This window comes from Aspergillus vadensis (genome assembly GCF_003184925.1).
Source record: "Aspergillus vadensis CBS 113365 unplaced genomic scaffold BO88scaffold_16, whole genome shotgun sequence".
Lineage (NCBI taxonomy): Eukaryota > Fungi > Ascomycota > Eurotiomycetes > Eurotiales > Aspergillaceae > Aspergillus > Aspergillus vadensis.
In genome coordinates this window covers 695,049-712,280 of record NW_020292054.1, presented here as the reverse complement: position 1 = coordinate 712,280, position 17,232 = coordinate 695,049, and the positions used below count along the sequence as shown (strand labels likewise).

The window sequence follows — 17,232 nt, the reverse complement described above, 5'->3', positions numbered from 1 at the left end:
TGGTGGGGAGCCCAAGGCGGTCAGCAACGGCCGTACACAAACAAACCCGCGCGTCCCAAGGCGGTGAGCGCGTGGACAGCTGACCCTTTTTTGTTGGTTGCCGCCAGTGGCTTTTTTCTCCCGCTTCAAGGTGGAAGTTTGGAACGAGCCCGCCGGATGGCAAACTTTCATTCCTTCCTCCCGATCAAAGTTATCCAGATCGGTTCATTCACCTACAGGAAGGCGGAGTCTCTGGGCTTTCACGTAGATATGCAATAGTCTGGACAAGACTACGTGGACTAACACTACTACTGCGGCTGTCTATTGACTTATGAGTTGTCAGCTGCATAGTTTATCCTAATGCCGCATATCAAGGATTTGAACGCCCATGAGCGTCCCCCAGAGGGCATCAAGCAGCGTTATAAGCAATACCAGAAGTCCACGCTTACGGAGATTGAGTCTGACGACAGTATCATCGATCTGCAGTCCTTGGACCCTCAAAATCTCCCAGAGGAAATTTCCTTAACGCAATGGATTTCCAGCGCAGATTTTGAGCCTGTATTTGACCAGTTCCTCGGCACGAACCAGGATCTGCAGGGTGCTCGGCCTGCTAGGGATGTCCCTGTTTTCAGCCATCGTGCTATTTCCGGTTAGCTTTATTGCCCCATGGCACTCCATTGTAGAAAACCTCTGTTGACATGCTGTAGGTCTGCAAGTGATTCCCTCGTTGCTTCCACCCACAGTTCAGGTCGAGTTGTTATCTCGTCTGTTCCACCGGGATTTGTCTAACCCCCGGCATCAAACCAACCTTCATCTGCACTATGATATCACCTATCCTAGTGCGGTGAACGAGGTTGAAGCGGTCTCGGCCGATATTAGTCCAGTAGGCGCTTATCCTCCGTCTTTCTTTGGAGATGATCCAGCCCGTGCCATAGAGCCTAAAGATCCAAATGTGCACAAACCACTTACTGTCCAGAGTATACTGAACAGAAAGCTACGCTGGGTTACTCTAGGTGGCCAATATGACTGGACCGCCAAGGTGTATCCGTCAGAGCGTCCTCCCGAATTCCCCATGGATATTGCAAAGCTCTTGCATGCCATGTTCCCAGCCACTGAAGCTCAGGCAGCTATTCTCAATGTCTACTCTGCTGGCGACCACCTCAGTCCCCATCGCGACGTCAGTGAGGATTGTGATGTAGGCTTGATCAGTGTCAGCTTTGGTTGCGATGGCCTGTTCTTAATTAGTCATGACAATGGCGAAGATTGTGAGATTATTCGCCTCCGCTCCGGAGATGCGGTGTACATGGATGGCACCTCACGTTTTGCTTGGCATGCAGTACCAAAGATTGTGCCGAACACCTGTCCTGAGTGGCTTGCTAATTGGCCATCAAGCCCGCATGACGGTGCAGCTACCCAGTATGATGCTTGGAGAGGGTGGATGTCGGGCAAGAGAGTTAACCTCAACGTCCGACAAATGGAATCTGCGAAGCCTCATGATTGAATCCGGGGCAGTCTTACAAAGTGCAATCGTGATGGGCTCGACCAAGTGGAGCATAGCTATGAATTCATGCAACGAGCGATCATTGGCAGCTTATCAAGCTGCGAAGTTCTTCTAAGCCAATGGAGGGATGGACGGCACTAATCCATACCGCAGAAGCGAGGAACTAGTGCATCTATCCCTATAAGGTTTATCTTTGTCAATTCTCATGGATATTGAGCGTGAGAAGTACGCCAATGCTCTTATGGAATGAGAGCTGTTACTCAGGACATGTGGGTTGAGAGATGAGTGTCCAGCCATCGGCAGGGTGGTATAGCTGATGAGATAGAACCTTGGTCCAGCAGGCTGGCTTGGGTATTTACTGTTCGATGTAGCATATAGAAGGCCGTATATAGTCATGCCCAGAATTGTGACAATCTGAAATACCCGAAATGCGGAATGCATATTCCGCAGCAGCATCTTACAATATAGCGGGGTAGCAAGTGCCTGTCAGCTTGGCATCCCATCCATCCGCCAGCATTCATGACTCAAGCCCATCTCTATCTCTCACAAACAATCCATAGGCTCCAAATGTGGCCGCTCCGTCGTATCTCCTTCCTATCTAATTGATAGAATAAGTCCGAGCACTATCTGTCTCGGGGCCTTGATCAAACAAGCTAACTCCCCCAAGGAAGGACGATAAGCATGATATACTCCGCGCCATTGGTTCCACTTCCTGTAATCCCCCGCCTTCATATGATTGACGAATAGAAGGGATAGGTAAGACAACGGGATGATCATCCCACCGAACACATTGATAAGATCCCATGGTCCACCCCCTCTTCCATCATCATCCTACTCCTCCAACACACTCCTCCCAGCAACAAAAACAACAACCACTACGATTCTAAAATGGCCCTCACACCCTGGGAACAAACCGCAGCAACCAAACGGCAATCCGTCCTCGCCGCCATCCCCGAGAAATGGCGCATCAAGGGCCCCATCCCCACTCTAACGGAGCAGCGCGACGTAACAGGCCCCTATATCCAGCAGTTCCTATCCCCGCGCGAGATTGAAATCACCGAAACAGATGCCGTAGGAATCACCGAGCGAACCACAACGGGCCAGTGGACGGCTGTGGAGGTCACCGAGGCGTTCTGCCATCGCGCAGCGTTGGCGCATCAACTTGTATATTCCCCATCCACAATGAGGGCTAGTATTCTCTTCTCTCAACTAAACAAGAAAATAGGTAAACTGCCTACATGAAATCTTCTTCGACGCTGCGCTCGAAACTGCCCGTGTGCTCGACGATCACTACACCAAAACTGGAAAACCACTCGGTCCCCTTCACGGCCTGCCCGTCAGCTTGAAAGATCAATTCCATGTAAAGGGCGTGGAAACCACGATGGGCTACGTCGGATGGATTAACACCTTCCAAGGCAAGACTGACGACCCACGCTATCTTACGCATGAAAGCGAACTCGTCAAAGAGCTTCGCGCTGCTGGGGCAGTTCTCTATTGCAAGACTAGTGTCCCCATGACGTTGATGTCAGGTGAAACTATGAATAATATCATAACCTACACGCATAACCCCAAGAACAGACTCCTCAGTTCCGGAGGTAGTTCTGGAGGTGAAGGAGCGCTGATTGCTTTGCGGGGGTCACCGGCAGGATTTGGTACGGATATCGGGGGGAGTATTCGTGTCCCTGCGTCTTTCAATGGACTGTATGGAATACGGCCGTCTGTGGGGAGAATGCCGTATGAGGGGGCAGCTAATTCTGGAGATGGACAGAACACAGTGTTGTCAGTTGTAGGGCCGTTGTCTTCGTCGGCTAGAGGGTTGGTTCTGTTGTTCAAGACGGTATTGGAGGCGAAGCCGTGGCTGGGAGATCCTGGTGTGTTGGAGATCCCCTGGAGGGATGATATCGTAGAAGAAACGAGGAAGCTGGTGCAGGGACAGCCAGAGGGGCTATCTTTTGGAATTTTTTACGATGATGGGCTGGTAAAGCCGCAGCCACCAGTCGAGAGAGCGATGCGCATCGCTGCAGAGACGATCAAGAGTTTAGGACACAATGTGAGTACTTTCCTCCACCTTCTTAGTTGCAACACTGCTAATACTCATCCCAGCTCATCAACTGGCAACCCCCCTCTCACCAAACAGCCGCCTCCATCGCAGTAAGCCCCTTCCCCATCCCCGAACCAACCCATCACCACACCCCACCCCCTAACAACAAACCAACTAACCTCCCACAGAACCGCGCCTACAACCTCGACGGCGGCGCCGACGTACTCCAAAACTTCGCTCTCTCCAACGAAACAATCCACACCTCCGTCGTAATTGACGCCTCGGGATCACCGCAAAAGACCGCACTAGAAATCGCCGCCCTAAACGTCGAGAAGCGCGAATACCAGAAACAGTACCTCGACTACTGGAACAGCACGGCGCAACTGACGGGGACTGGCCGGCCCGTCGACGCGGTCATTTGTCCGGTGGCGCCGCATGCGGCGTGTATTCCGGGGAAGTATGCCACGATTGGGTATACGGCGTTTATTAATGTGTTGGATTATACGAGTGCCGTTGTGCCGGTTACGTGTGCTGATCGGGGGGTGGATGTTTTGGGGTCGGAGGGGAGGGAGTATTTTGGGGAGTTGGATAGGAGGACGGAGGGGGAGTGTAAGTTCTCTTTTCATTCTTTTTTTTTGTTCTTTTTGTTTTTGTTTCTTTTTTTGGATGGAGGGGACGGGGGTTGTTTGCTGTCGATGAGGTTGGGTTATGTGCTGACTGGATGTTGCTATCTAGACGATGCGGATGTGTTTGATGGGGCGCCGGCTGGGATTCAGCTCTTTGGAAGACGGCTTCAGGAGGAGAAGATTCTGGTACTGGCTGAGTATCTTGGTGAGGAATTTAGGAAGGCTAGTGCTTGATCATAGCTAGTAGAGTGAGAATCAGTCAATAGCTCTAGTTATTTTGAGAGAATTGCGGTGACAACACAGGTTTTGTGAGAAAGTAAGAAATTTACAACGAAGCCGAAAAATGTACAGTCGCAGGTATCATAGCATCATTATGATTTTACCATCCTTCTAACGGCGTTATTTTCACCAAGACCCCGTCCTTCGGGGTCACTGTTGCGGCTTCACGGAGTATGAGCTCTTTATTGGGATCCTGGAGTTCGAACTGAAATTTCCCAACAAATGTGGCCAGCAAACAAGCCAGCTCGGCTTTGGCAAAGCCCTGCCCAATGCAACTGCGCGGGCCATGTATGAAGGTCAGAAAGGCGTTGTTGGTGGTGGCACCGCCGGTGTTGGACTTGCCGGGGCCCAGCCACCGGTCGGGATTGAACTGGTCCGCATCAGGGCCCCAAAGGGATTTATCGTGGTTAGTCAGTGCGGCCACAATTTGAATTACTGTATCCTTAGGTACTCTCTGTCCGCCGATGGTGGTGTCTTTATTGGCGACGCGAACAGTGTTCGGTACGGAGGGATGGAAGCGGAAGACTTCCTGACAGACAGCATGGAGGTAAGGGAGGGAGTCGAGAGTGGCGGCGGATATGGATTCGGGTTTTTCGACCGAGATAGAGGGCAAGTTGGCGCGAATCTCCTCGCGCAGGCGGGTTTGAATATCAGGATATTTGGAAAGGGCATAGACGCACCATTGCAGTGCTCCTGAGGTGGTTTCATGACCGGCTGCGAGGAAGGTCATCATCTGATCGATGAGCTCCTCATCTGTGAAACCGCCACTCTCTATTGCTATAGAGAGAATGTCCACTGCGTCTGTGGTTTGGTGTGCCTTTTCGCCTTCGATTGACTGTCGAGCATCGTGGATCATTTCTTGTGCAACGTTCCGAATGTAAGCCGCACTTTCTCTGATATAACGATTGCGCTTGAATGGCAACTTGTGGACCAAGTCAGGAACATTGAGAATGAGTCCAATAAGAAAGAGGCTTTTTTGAAAGCGCGTGGGAGGTACACTATTGAGTTTATGGTATGCGGCCGCCAGCTTGTTGGTTGGATTCCGGAGAGAATCAAAATCGCGGTTCATTCCCGCAAGACCAATAATGTCAAGTGTTGCTCTGCTGCTCCAAGATGCTACCCGTATGACGTTGTCTGTGGGGTTAGCACGCTGTTGCAGGTCTGCTTCGATCAATTTCACCATCTCAATGCCCTTTGACCAGAAAATCGGATATAGATCCTTGATGTGCCGATATGAGAACGCAGGCATAAGCAGCTTCCGTTGTTGCTACAGATACTCGAATCAGTTACAAGGTATGTACGTAAATAAGATAAATCAACAATCATGCGACCCACCTTATGTTCAGCACCCTCTACTAGAAGCACGCCATGTTCCCCAGTGATGCGGCCAAGAGACCGTCGGACGATTTTAGGCTTCTCAAAGTCATAGGCCTTCTGGACAAGTATTTCGCTCAAGGCTTTAGGAGTTGTTGCTATCGTTCGCTCGAGGTTGCCCCCCAAGTAAAACCTGATCAAGCCATCGTTCGGTATTTCCTGGTTCCATCGACGCATCCTGTCATAAGGGTTTACCAAGACGAATGTGCCAATGTTTCCGGTGAACCATGCTCGACCCTGCATAGAAGCCACATTAGAGAAGTGTCCATAGTCAGGGAGACCGAGAAGAGAGCGTACCGGAGGAGTTGGTATATGCTTGATCGGGGTGAAGTAGACAGGATAGAGCACCAGGCGGTCGAATATTCTCAGGACAAGGGTGACTGCAGAGAGTAGAAGGAAGTCCCGGAATGTCGATCGGAAGTAGGAATATATAGCGATACCGACGTGAATGGTGGTCCACGGTATTCCCGCCATGGTGGGAGCGACCGGATGTCGCTATAAATTGATGTGATGAATACGTGGGAATGAAACAGATGCAAAAACGCGAACTGACAGTGAGAATGACCGCTACGGAGGATAGTAAGATTGAGGTGGAAGAACAACAGTATATAAATACAGAGCGACAGGCTAAGTACTTGACCACTGTTGATGTTGGCGGGCCAGCCAGCAGAGCTTTATATAAGCAGTACCTCGTCAGACAAGTGGACCAACGATCACGAGCCGGAGCTTTTCTGTCTGGCGGTCCTAACGAAGCTGCGGCGCGATCCAGCCGGCTGGGGCATTAACGGCACCTTGGACACGATGGGCCGACCAGGTGGATAATCGATTATCGGCATAGCGCGATGCTTATTCGATGAAACTGAGTTGGTGGATGCCTGGATGAGTTTCCACCATCAGCAGCCACAGCGAGCGGCTCCCGATGCAACCCGGGTTGGGGGTTAGAAGCAACGAGAGTCAGGAGGTTGGCATCGGGATGAGATGGGCCGTGACCCTTGGCGAGCCATGGTACTGTGTACATATTGAAGTATAGATGGGCATAAGTAGGGATTAGATTGTCGCAGGCTCGGCAGGGAGAGAGAGACGTCATGAGGAAGGAAAGCTTAGTACTTAAAAGTAACCGTCGCGAGGCTAGAAAATGTTTCATTGGTGAGGCGACACGTGGGTCAGTGCCTCAGGAGCAACTTTCTCAATCAGTAGTAGTACGTAGTATCTTTACTCAATCATCAGGTTTCAAGTAGCACTGCGTAGTATTCGGTACTACCAAGCGACAAGCAAGATGGAGTCGCACCAAGTAAGTGCCGGTGGACTAACATCGCGGTTGCCGCTTTGGGAATGGCGTGTCACCTGCATGACGGCCGCTATTTTTAATCCCCGACCAACGGATGGTCCGCAATGTTTGCCTAATTCGGAAACCAGCCCCCGTTTCATTTCTTGGAGCCGACATCCCTTTGGTGGGGTGGCTAGTACATATACAGTAGTAGATAGGGGCTGGTAGCATTGACATCGCCAAAGCACAGCATGCTCATTATGATTGTGGAACCTTAGTGAACAATAACAGCCAGGCTTATATGCAAACGCCATCTCAATCCCCATTAACATATCATTATAATACTCCTCGTCCAGCCATCACCGGCCACATCTATCCCAGCACTTCCCAGCTAACTATTCACAGCCGCTCTGGCAGCTTCGAAAATACATAACCGAAAATTTCTCGACTCTTGTACAGATTCTCCACCCGCAAACGTTCGTTGTACAAATGGGCGTTATCACTGGCCTGTCCACACGGCAGGTTTGCCGCCGGCGCAGAGAACTCTTTCTCCAAGAAACGTATCGTTGGGATTGATCCACCCTCGCGGATATAGATGGGCCGCACGCTGGACCCAGACCGTCCTCCCGCCGCCGAAGTGGACGTTTTCTCCCCGGTAGCCTCGGGGGCCGATGTGCCGGCAGGCTCATCGGCGACAGATGTCCCTGACTTGCTGGCCAGCGTCGAGGATGTTGGCACTGTCGTGCTCAAGGATGATCGCTGATGCGCCGTTTTCTCCGCCGAGGAAGTCGTTGTCGACATGATGATCCGGTCAATGTGAGAGGCCAGACTATCGCCGGAGTCCTTGCGCTGGAGGCCGGGCCGCTCCTTCGACGGCTTAGGAGTTGTGGATTCCGACGCCTCCCGTTGAATGGGAGGGTATGCGTATCTTTGGGGCTTGTTTGTTGGTGACCAGGCAGCGGTGATGGCTTCAGCCAAGGTCTCGAAGATTTCATTGTCGGGATCTCCCAGCCAAGGGTCCGATTTGCCCGTGATCTCGACGGTCAGATCGTTCTGCGATTCCAATCGATCGAACTGCTCTTGCACAAACAGAGTCAGGTTCGTGGCCACCTCATCTGCTTCTTGGTTGGGCACCAGCCGAATTGAAAGGCTGGCCTTGGCTTTGCGGGAGATTGTCGTGGTTGCGCTTTTACTGCTTCCAGGTACCTCGACTGCATGGATTGTGAGCGATGGCTCCCTCCAGCGGTGCATGAGCGACTTGATCAGCGCATCACTATCCGCAATTTCGGGATGATGAGGTAGAAGAACGTCAGAAATCGCGGCATAGCGTTGCTTTTCCGCGTCGGTAAGCGGGAGGACTGGCTCTTGGAATCCAGGGAGGTTAATTCGACCCTTGCGACCGACCAAAGTGCCCAGCAGCATTGTGAGGTCTTTCAAAGGCTCATCAAGCAGTGCACTTCCATCAATACCACTGTGAAGATCAGGATGATCACTGGTCACGATAAGGTTGGCATGAACAACGCCACGCAAACCATAAGTCAGGCATGGGTTGTGGTCATCCAGCCAATAACTGTTGGCAAGCAGAATCCAATCTACCGGACCAATTTGGGACTTGTGTGTACGAACCGTTTCATGAAAGTTCTGCGATCCAGACTCTTCCTCACCTTCGATAAGGAAGACGACATTGCAACGAAGCTCTTTTCTCCGCGCAAGGTCAGCCGCGGCATACAGGGCTGCTAAAATAGGCCCTTTGTTATCCGTCACGCCACGTCCGTACAAAAAGCCATCAATAGAGGTCAGTTGATATGGATCAGTATTCCACTTATCCCTGTTAGCATCCGCTCCAACAACATCGTAATGTCCATAGAACAGAATCGTCTTGTCCACCTTATTCGGGGCTGTGGCGTTGAACCGCGCATGCACGATCGGGTTCGTATCCGCCCCAGTAGTCAGCAGATTCGTTTTGGCACCTAGGTAAATGCAGTGTCGGCGTAGGAATGCAGCACCTTGGTTGCATTCACCAGCAAATTTCGGACTAGAAGAGACCGTCTTGTACGCGACGAATTTGGCTAGGCAGTTGACCATCTCATCTGTACAATGCAGAATTAGTAAGCGTGATCTATGCTAATCACTCATAATCATACCGTTGTTAATGCGAGGCTGCTCAGGTTGCGCTCGAGACACATCGGTCAAATCCCATATACCGACAGTGTTATCATTTCCTCCACTGGCGTAGATGTACCGATCTTTGAAGCGACCGGCTGAGGATGCCAACATGGTGCCTCCGTGGGCCACCCAGCTACCGATTTCCTCGAATCGGGAATTGAACTTCTACAAACCAATGAGTATCGTATATTCAAGTCACGGCTCAAAGCTCCTACCTTAATGACACCGTTGGAGTCTCCGCACACTGCAACACCGTGAATGATATCGACAGCCCATAGGTCACCTGTGTGCATCGAAATCCTCTTCACCAGTTGATGGGAGTCCAGGTTCCAGATATTCAAGGCGCCCCCCGCCAAACCACAGTAGAGGAATGAGCCCTCGACAGCGATTGAGAGCACCGGGTCTCCGTTCTGGAGCTTCGCAATCTGCGAAGGGACAGCATTATCCTTGGCTTGATCCAAGCGCCAGAGTTTCACAACTCCGTCGCCCGCACCGGTCAGAAGCACCTCCTCGGTGGGTGCTTGTTCAATTAGCCCTCTCACCAGTAGCATGGTGTAAATATAGCCATGGTGTGAAAATAAGCGGTGATGATCCCGCTTGAAGGTGAGAACTTGGCCGCCCGGGTGTACGCCATCTGCACCCGGGTCCGATCTGGGAGCACGGGAACCATCAGGGCCTTTGGAATCGAAGAATCTGTGCGTCCGTCGGGACAATTGGGCGGCCGAGCGTTGCGTCGAAGCCGCATCCGTTTGTGATATATCACACCACTGTTATTGTCAGTAGGGACCAAACCATCAAATGAAACCAATTAATTACCTGAATGCTGGTATTCTGGCCACCACAGTAGATGGTCTTCAGAGTAGACGAATAGGCGACAGCAAAAATGTCACCAACGTCATGGTGGGAATGTATGGAGTAAAGGCGGTCGAAGGTCCTCGTGGACCAAACCTGCGGCTTGTTAACACTGCAGACGCATGAATAAGCATACGGAAGTAGCTACATTGACGATTGAATCACCCCCGCTGGAGAACAGAAGCTCTCCATCCTCGGAAAGGAATAGATCTAATACGCTCTCTTGATGGGCATGCACCGACAGGACGAGATCGTATGTTTCCAAAGACCATGCCTATGATGAGTCAGTGGGTGGAGTACTGCGGTGTCAAGGTACCACGTACAACAATGTCTCCGCCCTGAAGCCCAGCAAAGACGCATTCATTGTCCAAAACCAGGGCTAGGACGGATCGACTGGCTTGGACGCGGTGGCCGATACCACACTCCGCCGGCAATGCCGCGTGGGCTGAGTCATGGGCGAGATGAGCCGTCACGGAGCGAGGATCGGACTCCCAGACCTTGGTTTGGTCATCGGTATCTGATGAGCTATCAGATTCTACAAGTACTGTGTGTTCCATTGCTCCCGCAATGGAGCCAAAGATCTCAGCTATGCTTTCCTCTTTCGATTGGAATTGACAGCTCAGTGGTGGAATTCACGTGATGTGCTGTTATGCGAATATGTGAGGCTTGAATGGATGGGGCGGGTGGATAAGCAGCAAGGTATGGGGAAGAGACAATGAAGAATGCAGAACAGGGCTAACTAGCATCAATCGAGATGGGGGAGAAGGAGGAGTGAAGCTGAAGGAAGCAACACGACGTCGATAGAGGTGAAACAACACAATTGCTTCACCTCCAGAGATGTCGTGATCGACCCGGTGAAGGTTGTCCAGGCGGACCAATCACAGGCAAAGGAAATTGCTGGCCCCAGCAAGGTGGGGCGTCCCCCAACTGTGGCGGTGCAAGCGTATCGGAACAGAACATCCACTTGTCTTAAGCTCTTTTTCCGACTCACCTGGCTGTGGTTGTGTATAGTTGGGATGCTTCCAGCAACGCCTATCTCTGCGGTCAATGAGCGATGGGATCTTCCCCCGGCTTACATGGCATTTTGATCTGGCCTCTTTGGCCCTCAAGCAGGGATGCAGGGGCTCGAATATGGGGACAGGAATCACTAACCTAGGTTTTAAAAGCAGACGTGCTATCAAAGTCTCAGTATTGCACTGCGACATGATTCATGAATATGCATTCAGCGAGTCCACGTTGGCTTTATTGGTGAAGGCATATGCGTGTCCTGATGAAGGAAGTGGAATTTATAGGCAACTGTTTGAATTAAGGGGTAGAAGTGTGACCACAGCTTGCGACAGACGGACTAGATACATAACGTGGGAGGTCGGGATTTGATAACGCGTCCTGACGCACTTGGTTTATTCAGCGCGCTGACTATCAACGACTGGTTGCAGATGGAGATAAAGAACGAGCTGTCGGAGCCCGTTAGTTGGGTCGCCATAATTAAAAGGTGTTCAGCTCTTGACAGGGGTTATGGGAAATCTTTGGCTCGTTCTATTGAATCATGTGAACAAAAGGGAGAAGGGGGAAGTCTCTGGAAAAACAAGCAAATCGATCTTCATCTATGTTAATATAAGAATAGTGGGTGGCGATTGCCACTAAAATCAGCCAGTCAGCTACTGGTGTGTGAGGGTAAGTAGTAGCTGTTGCCTATACTCTGTAAGTAGCTTTGGGGTATCTACTACCTGGTGGTGGAAGTACTAGTAAGTAGGAAGAGTGTGTATGGTAAAGGATATAACCATCTAGAATACTGTGTTACTGACCGGAAAACCCGTGGACACTCCTTAGTGGGTGATGCACCAGCCACAGTGGCGGTGCCATAATCAACCAATCACGAGCTGCAACATCACCGCCATTCCTGCCGTCTGTCCTCAGGCACCTACCGTTCCCCCTCTTCCTTTCTTCCTTCTCTCCACCCACAATCGGGGACTTCCCTAATCAGGCAATCCAGGTGTTAGTATGAGCGATAGATACGGGTCCCTCCCCTGTCCCTCCTAGTCATGCTTTGATCAAATTTTCCCAAGAAATGCAGCGATGATCCATGCTTCTTTCCTTTCCTTAAGGCTGAGGGGGTCTTCAGGCATCCAACTGGGACTTGTGCTGCCGTCTCTCCCTGCATCCTTCGTCAGGTACACCCCCCAAGGCACTTCCCAAGAAGTAGTTTCCGACTTTCTGACCTCCCACGTCAGTACCCAAGCGCCTCCCCCGCCAATGGAGGGTCCCCTCTGTTGGATCGTGCGGTGACAGCAACACAGTCCCCACGGATCCGTGCAGCCATTCAGATCTAACAAATCAATCTTTTTTGGCGCATTTGTTGCCTTGTTCCCAGCTTCATCGACACCCAACCGGTTTGCATTGGCAAGGCGGATACTTCCCCCCTGTTCGTTGCTTTATGCCCATCTTAGGCGCCGCCGCCGGTCTTGCGTCCTTTTAGAACCCCCAGCCCCCTCATATTTTTTTCTTGTCCCTTGTACCTTCTCTGTACTCTATTTCGCTGCCCTTACCTGTCAGCGTGGAAATCTCCTCTGTGGCGTGGTCATCCGCCTGCATGCTAGCTACTAGTTACTGTTGGTTGCACCGTACCGGACCCTTCCGCAGCTTATCGTGCTTCTCCTTATAAACTCCGAATACAACCACAGCTGAACTGTGAACCTTGACCCCAGGCATCACTTTTCAGAAATTCGCCATCAGCGCAGTTATATATCTGCGTTACCCAGGTCCCTGCTTTTTCAGTGATTTGTGTCGTCATCAAGGCCTGGACCACGATCTCTAGTCTCGCAAACTTTGAGATCGGGCCAAATCTCCACCGCGACTCGACTAGTGTCGATATTATTCCATTTTTATACACTTTCGCCTGGTTGCGCTACACCGCTGGTCTTACGCTCGGGATTTTGTGGATCGCCAACCCATCATTTTATCGATGCTTGATCCTATTTGAATGTCCACTGGGCAACATCTCACAAGCAAGAAAAGGGTCGATTTAACATCGTTCACTCTGATCAAGTGATAGAGTATTAAGCACACATTTATACAGTCATCATGGCTCCTCTGGGCGAAACGATCGCTGTGATTGACAAGTCTGGTAAGGTGGTGAGCACGGTACGTATACGATCATACTCCCCGAAACACCGACACACGATACTGACATATGATGGATCATAGAGCAAACACCTGTTCGGCGTGTTTAGTCAAGCCAAGAATGCCTACCGCGAGCGCAAAGCTCAGTTTCAGTCGGAACGGAACGCCAAGATTGCCGAGAAGGAGGCACTGAGGGCTCTTGAGAACTACCATATCGATGATGCGCCTTCAGTCGCATCCTCTCGGAGAAGCCGTTCACGATACCACTCAGGCCGTAGCCACTACGCTCGTGAACCCTCGGTCTATGAAGAAGACGTGCAATGGCAGGATCCTTATGCAGACCCATATGCTGTTCGACCAGGCGAAATGGTCCGCCGTCATACTACCCATGACGTCGCCATGCGTGGACCAGAGCGACCAACAACCAGCCGCTCCAAGTCCGATGCTCATGTCGACATGGATCTAGCATACGGCGACTTTCACCCTTCGGCCCTGGAGAAAGTGCCAACACCTCCCGAACCACAAAACCAGCTCCAGAGAATTGAAAACCCGGAACTAAATACTCTTGTGGATCGGGCGCAGTGGCTCTTAGAGGAAGCTGACTGCATGCAACATACCGCGACCGCCACGATCGCACATCTTCAGAAGAACCCAGATGCCATGGCTGCTGTGGCACTTACCTTGGCCGAAATCAGCAACATTGCCACGAAGATGGCGCCGTCCGCGCTCTCGACCCTCAAAGCTGCGGCCCCTACTGTCTTCGCCCTGCTTGCAAGCCCACAATTCCTGATCGCAGCGGGCGTTGGTATCGGAGTCACGATTGTCATGTTTGGTGGCTACAAGATCGTCAAGCAAATCCAAAACGCCACCACCACTACTCCCAACAGCCCCATGAGGGCAGCGGCGGCGGCTCCAGAGGAAGATCCCGGCATGGATGACATGATGGAGTTCAACACAGAGTGTCTAAGCACTGTCGAGATGTGGCGGCGCGGCGTAGCAGATGCCGAGGCCGACAGTGTTGGCACATCCGTCGATGGAGAGTTCATCACACCTAAAGCAGCAGCAATGTCAGGCATTGATGTGACTACGGCACGAATGTCACGGGACCCCCGATTCAAGTTCGACGATGATGATCAGTCGATGGCATCCTCTCGCAGATCTCGTCGATCACGCAGCCATCGTGAAGGCTCCCGCGCCAACCACCGACCAGAGTCGCATGTCAGCTCGAGGGCACCCTCCAAGGTTTTCTCCAAGGCGCCATCGAAGGCCCCGTCGAGGGCGCCCTCATACGCACCTTCCAGAGCTGAGTCCCGTTACTCAGACATGGAGCCGAAGCCGAAGGAGAAGAAGAAGCGATCCAGCCGTTTGCGTTTGATGTTCACTGCTTAATTTCCTACACGTCTATATTTTCTTAACGACAGATCGACACTTTACGACATGTATATAATATTGTATATTCCGATTCCGGATTACCTTACGACAGGACGGATATTTGCTTGGCGATTAGAATTAGCGAAACTTCTTCATTCTTTGACCTACGATCGGTAGTGAATTGTGTCTTTCTCCTCACTATCATTTGACATGATACTGTTGCACATTTGGCGTTTGATACCACTCCTTATGCATGTAGAATGCCTCTGATGTTGATTTTGTTTTCCAAACTGCATATACTCGGGTTGTGACAATCTACCATGGGACATTTTGGATACTGAAAAGTTTTTACTGAAAATAGCAACTCATAGTATATATGTCTCCCTCTATATCGCTTCTAGCATATAATTCCCTGAGGGGTTGTCAGTAATATTTTCTTCTTATTTCATCATAGAAGTACATACGCATTCCTTGATTCCAGTCATACTACTACTTACCACTACCACTACCATACTACACGCACCATGCAAAACAAATACCCTAGACACAACGGGTAAAAATGCTCTTCCATACTATCATCACGAGTCATCGATACCTTCCACCCTGGATTAGATACTTCCCCGTCAGGGATGGTACGACCGAGCATCTTACTTCGGTGTAGTAGTGTATAGATAGTTTCAAGATCTACAGTTCTCTGAGAAGCAGAACAAGAAATAACCGGTATCTGCTGCAAAGACAATTGCTGCTATGTAGGAATATATAGATATTATAGGCTGCCATGCCAGTAGGTAGTAGTTACATCATACTACTCCAGACGGGAAAGGAAGCATAATGGTTGATTACTGAATATAGTGATTACATCTATTTTAGTCCGGTCCGGTTTGAGCCACCGATAGTGCCGTAAGTGGTTGTACCGACTTCTAGTAATTACAATATGAGCGGTGTCTTGAATATATAGATTACTAAGAAGAATGATAATTTTGTCTCTTGAGCCACTGCGCGTATATAAGTAGTTGTTATCTGGAGTGAAAAAAATCTCTCATCATTTTGATTAAATTCAATGCTAGTACAGAGACAAAGATATGTCATACATAGCAGACAATTATAGTGACTCCAGGACCTCATGTATGAGTACTATACTATATTATGAACTTGAATGGAGCCTTCTACCGTTTACATCTCCGTTCATTATCGGCCAGGATAATTACTGCTGCACCATCCCAGCCACAAAATCTAGAGGAATGTAGGTGAGGACGACCTCAAATTTGGATCTGATAGACACGCGTAGTCGTCTTGGCCTCGTCTAGAGGTAGGTTCATGGTTTATGGAACTAATATACACTAGTAATCGTAGTCTAGTGACAGCAATACTAGTGGGCAGTGGGGCTACTACATAGTATGTAGTTCGGCTGGTGTTGTTGCCGGTATTATAGTCATATATTGTTTGTTCAGTGGGTGGTTTTGGTAAGTCGTGTATTTTAGGATGGAATGGATGTAAGGCAATTGACACCTTTGTCGACTAACATAGTATTTGTGGGTATTGGGTACAATGGTACCCTGAGTATGAGTGGGGAGTGTGGTGTTACTACAGTAGTAGTGCTTGGTATAGTAATATCTTTGTAAGCTTACTCTCTATAGGCTGGCAGTGGCCATCTGTCTTCTTCAAGCAGTAGTATGATCCTGGGTATTCCTGCCTTGATGTATTGCATTATAGGCTCCGGGTGATTGTCGCATCCGGTCTTGGAGAGGATGGGTGGACTGTATCAATTACCAGAGTAGGCAATAGCCGAATGGGAAGATTCGGTCACAATACAATGTTTTCTGGAGGTTGAGGATATCGTTGACTCAGGAATCTATGTTACTCTCTGGGAGACGAACTATGAGCGTCAATAATTTTGCACCAACTATCATGCCAGGAGGATCCGGGAGGAAGACAACCTCCTGCGACGTAGGGGTCCCGCAGTCTAGGGCATTATATTGCCTCTGAAAATAAGGAAAGGATCTTATTGCCATTGAGTGATAGACTCTCAGCAATGAAGATTTCACCTTACCTGCTCCCTGGATAGGGACTTCAGTATATAATCCTGTGAGTGTGTAAGGATTTTGGGGAAGGGGGTTGGTGAGTCTATATGATAGTATGGGCTATGCAGCAAGTGAGGTTCCCATTGGCTTATGCAAGGACTGAATTGCTTCGTTCGCAAAGATGATCGTCCTTGAGTTGGCGGTTGGTAGTCTACCAGGTGATACCGAGTTCATGAACAAAGCAATGTGCAGGAGATTATTCTGGAAGAGGCATCAACAATAGTATGATTGGTGGGTCGGTGACTATAGACTTTGGGCGGAACAGTCAAGCACGTTTACGCGGCTGTTGTTGTTTCCGCAGCTTGCCGACCGACGCGCTGGCGCTGGACGGCAGGGATAGACCTAGTTCTGGATGCAGGTACTGCAAGGTCGTCTATGGTGAGCAAGTCGTTATCTACATGATATCAAAGGTATTGAGCAGGGAGTTAACCCTGTTTACTCCCCCTAAATCCTTGTTATCAATTGTCGAGTCAGATCGCAACATAATGTTTGCGGTCAATCGTCCGATATCGGTCAAGTCTTTCGGGCGTTGAGAGCATCTGCAACATACGCAGAACACAAATTCCCAGGTTACA

At 50.2% G+C, this 17,232-nt stretch overlaps 7 protein-coding genes across 7 annotated transcripts; 4 read left to right on the top strand and 3 right to left on the bottom strand.

Annotated features, from left to right (window-relative positions):
• The first annotated feature begins 143 nt into the window (after window positions 1-143).
• On the top strand, window positions 144-1,891 carry alkB (oxidoreductase, 2OG-Fe(II) oxygenase family). The gene is made up of 2 exons (XM_025712678.1): window positions 144-628; window positions 687-1,891. Exons 1-2 carry the CDS (start codon window positions 340-342, stop codon window positions 1,478-1,480), a joined length of 1,083 nt encoding a protein of 360 aa, XP_025561544.1. The 5' UTR covers window positions 144-339; the 3' UTR covers window positions 1,481-1,891.
• A 363-nt stretch (window positions 1,892-2,254) lies between these two features.
• On the top strand, window positions 2,255-4,454 carry gmdA (putative general amidase GmdA). Its single transcript, XM_025713117.1, has 4 exons — window positions 2,255-2,644; window positions 2,706-3,530; window positions 3,584-3,631; window positions 3,710-4,454. The coding sequence occupies exons 1-4, from the start codon at window positions 2,369-2,371 to the stop codon at window positions 4,379-4,381; spliced, it is 1,821 nt and encodes a 606-aa protein (XP_025561543.1). The 5' UTR covers window positions 2,255-2,368; the 3' UTR covers window positions 4,382-4,454.
• BO88DRAFT_77236 (cytochrome P450) lies at window positions 4,307-6,443 on the bottom strand. The gene is made up of 4 exons (XM_025713119.1): window positions 6,098-6,443; window positions 5,762-6,037; window positions 4,449-5,693; window positions 4,307-4,387 (listed from the first exon to the last, which is right to left on the bottom strand). Exons 1-3 carry the CDS (start codon window positions 6,272-6,274, stop codon window positions 4,527-4,529), a joined length of 1,620 nt encoding a protein of 539 aa, XP_025561542.1. The 5' UTR covers window positions 6,275-6,443; the 3' UTR covers window positions 4,307-4,387; window positions 4,449-4,526.
• A 1-nt stretch (window position 6,444) lies between these two features.
• BO88DRAFT_77143 (uncharacterized protein) lies at window positions 6,445-7,038 on the bottom strand. Its single transcript, XM_025713118.1, has one exon. The coding sequence runs from the start codon at window positions 6,942-6,944 to the stop codon at window positions 6,627-6,629; it is 318 nt and encodes a 105-aa protein (XP_025561541.1). The 5' UTR covers window positions 6,945-7,038; the 3' UTR covers window positions 6,445-6,626.
• Window positions 7,039-7,466: 428 nt separating this feature from the next.
• BO88DRAFT_455215 (glutamine amidotransferase subunit DUG2) lies at window positions 7,467-10,642 on the bottom strand (the record flags this gene model as incomplete). Its single annotated transcript, XM_025710854.1, has 6 exons — window positions 7,467-9,157; window positions 9,212-9,398; window positions 9,449-10,000; window positions 10,050-10,181; window positions 10,234-10,359; window positions 10,409-10,642. The coding sequence occupies 6 exons, from the start codon at window positions 10,640-10,642 to the stop codon at window positions 7,467-7,469; spliced, it is 2,922 nt and encodes a 973-aa protein (XP_025561540.1).
• Window positions 10,643-11,198: 556 nt separating this feature from the next.
• BO88DRAFT_406090 (uncharacterized protein) lies at window positions 11,199-11,648 on the top strand. The gene has a single exon (XM_025707064.1). The coding sequence runs from the start codon at window positions 11,217-11,219 to the stop codon at window positions 11,460-11,462; it is 246 nt and encodes an 81-aa protein (XP_025561539.1). The 5' UTR covers window positions 11,199-11,216; the 3' UTR covers window positions 11,463-11,648.
• A 1,518-nt stretch (window positions 11,649-13,166) lies between these two features.
• On the top strand, window positions 13,167-14,594 carry BO88DRAFT_426960 (uncharacterized protein; the record flags this gene model as incomplete). The annotated part of the gene is made up of 2 exons (XM_025708951.1): window positions 13,167-13,226; window positions 13,290-14,594. 2 exons carry the CDS (start codon window positions 13,167-13,169, stop codon window positions 14,592-14,594), a joined length of 1,365 nt encoding a protein of 454 aa, XP_025561538.1.
• Between the last annotated feature and the right edge of the window lie 2,638 nt (window positions 14,595-17,232).

Bases quoted from the DNA above. Each gene is read 5' to 3' on its own strand.
- alkB (XM_025712678.1), top strand. From the start codon at position 340: ATGCCGCATATCAAGGATTTGAACGCCCATGAGCGTCCCCCAGAGGGC. The intron at 629-686 runs GTTAGCTTTATT...GACATGCTGTAG, and splicing joins CAGCCATCGTGCTATTTCCG to GTCTGCAAGTGATTCCCTCG.
- gmdA (XM_025713117.1), top strand. From the start codon at position 2,369: ATGGCCCTCACACCCTGGGAACAAACCGCAGCAACCAAACGGCAATCC. The intron at 2,645-2,705 runs GTATATTCCCCA...ACAAGAAAATAG, and splicing joins CAGCGTTGGCGCATCAACTT to GTAAACTGCCTACATGAAAT. The intron at 3,632-3,709 runs GTAAGCCCCTTC...AACCTCCCACAG, and splicing joins AAACAGCCGCCTCCATCGCA to AACCGCGCCTACAACCTCGA.
- BO88DRAFT_77236 (XM_025713119.1), bottom strand. From the start codon at position 6,274: ATGGCGGGAATACCGTGGACCACCATTCACGTCGGTATCGCTATATAT. The intron at 6,038-6,097 runs GTACGCTCTCTT...GCTTCTATGCAG, and splicing joins AGCATATACCAACTCCTCCG to GGTCGAGCATGGTTCACCGG. The intron at 5,694-5,761 runs GTGGGTCGCATG...GAGTATCTGTAG, and splicing joins TAGAGGGTGCTGAACATAAG to CAACAACGGAAGCTGCTTAT.
- BO88DRAFT_77143 (XM_025713118.1), bottom strand. From the start codon at position 6,944: ATGAAACATTTTCTAGCCTCGCGACGGTTACTTTTAAGTACTAAGCTT.
- BO88DRAFT_406090 (XM_025707064.1), top strand. From the start codon at position 11,217: ATGGGGACAGGAATCACTAACCTAGGTTTTAAAAGCAGACGTGCTATC.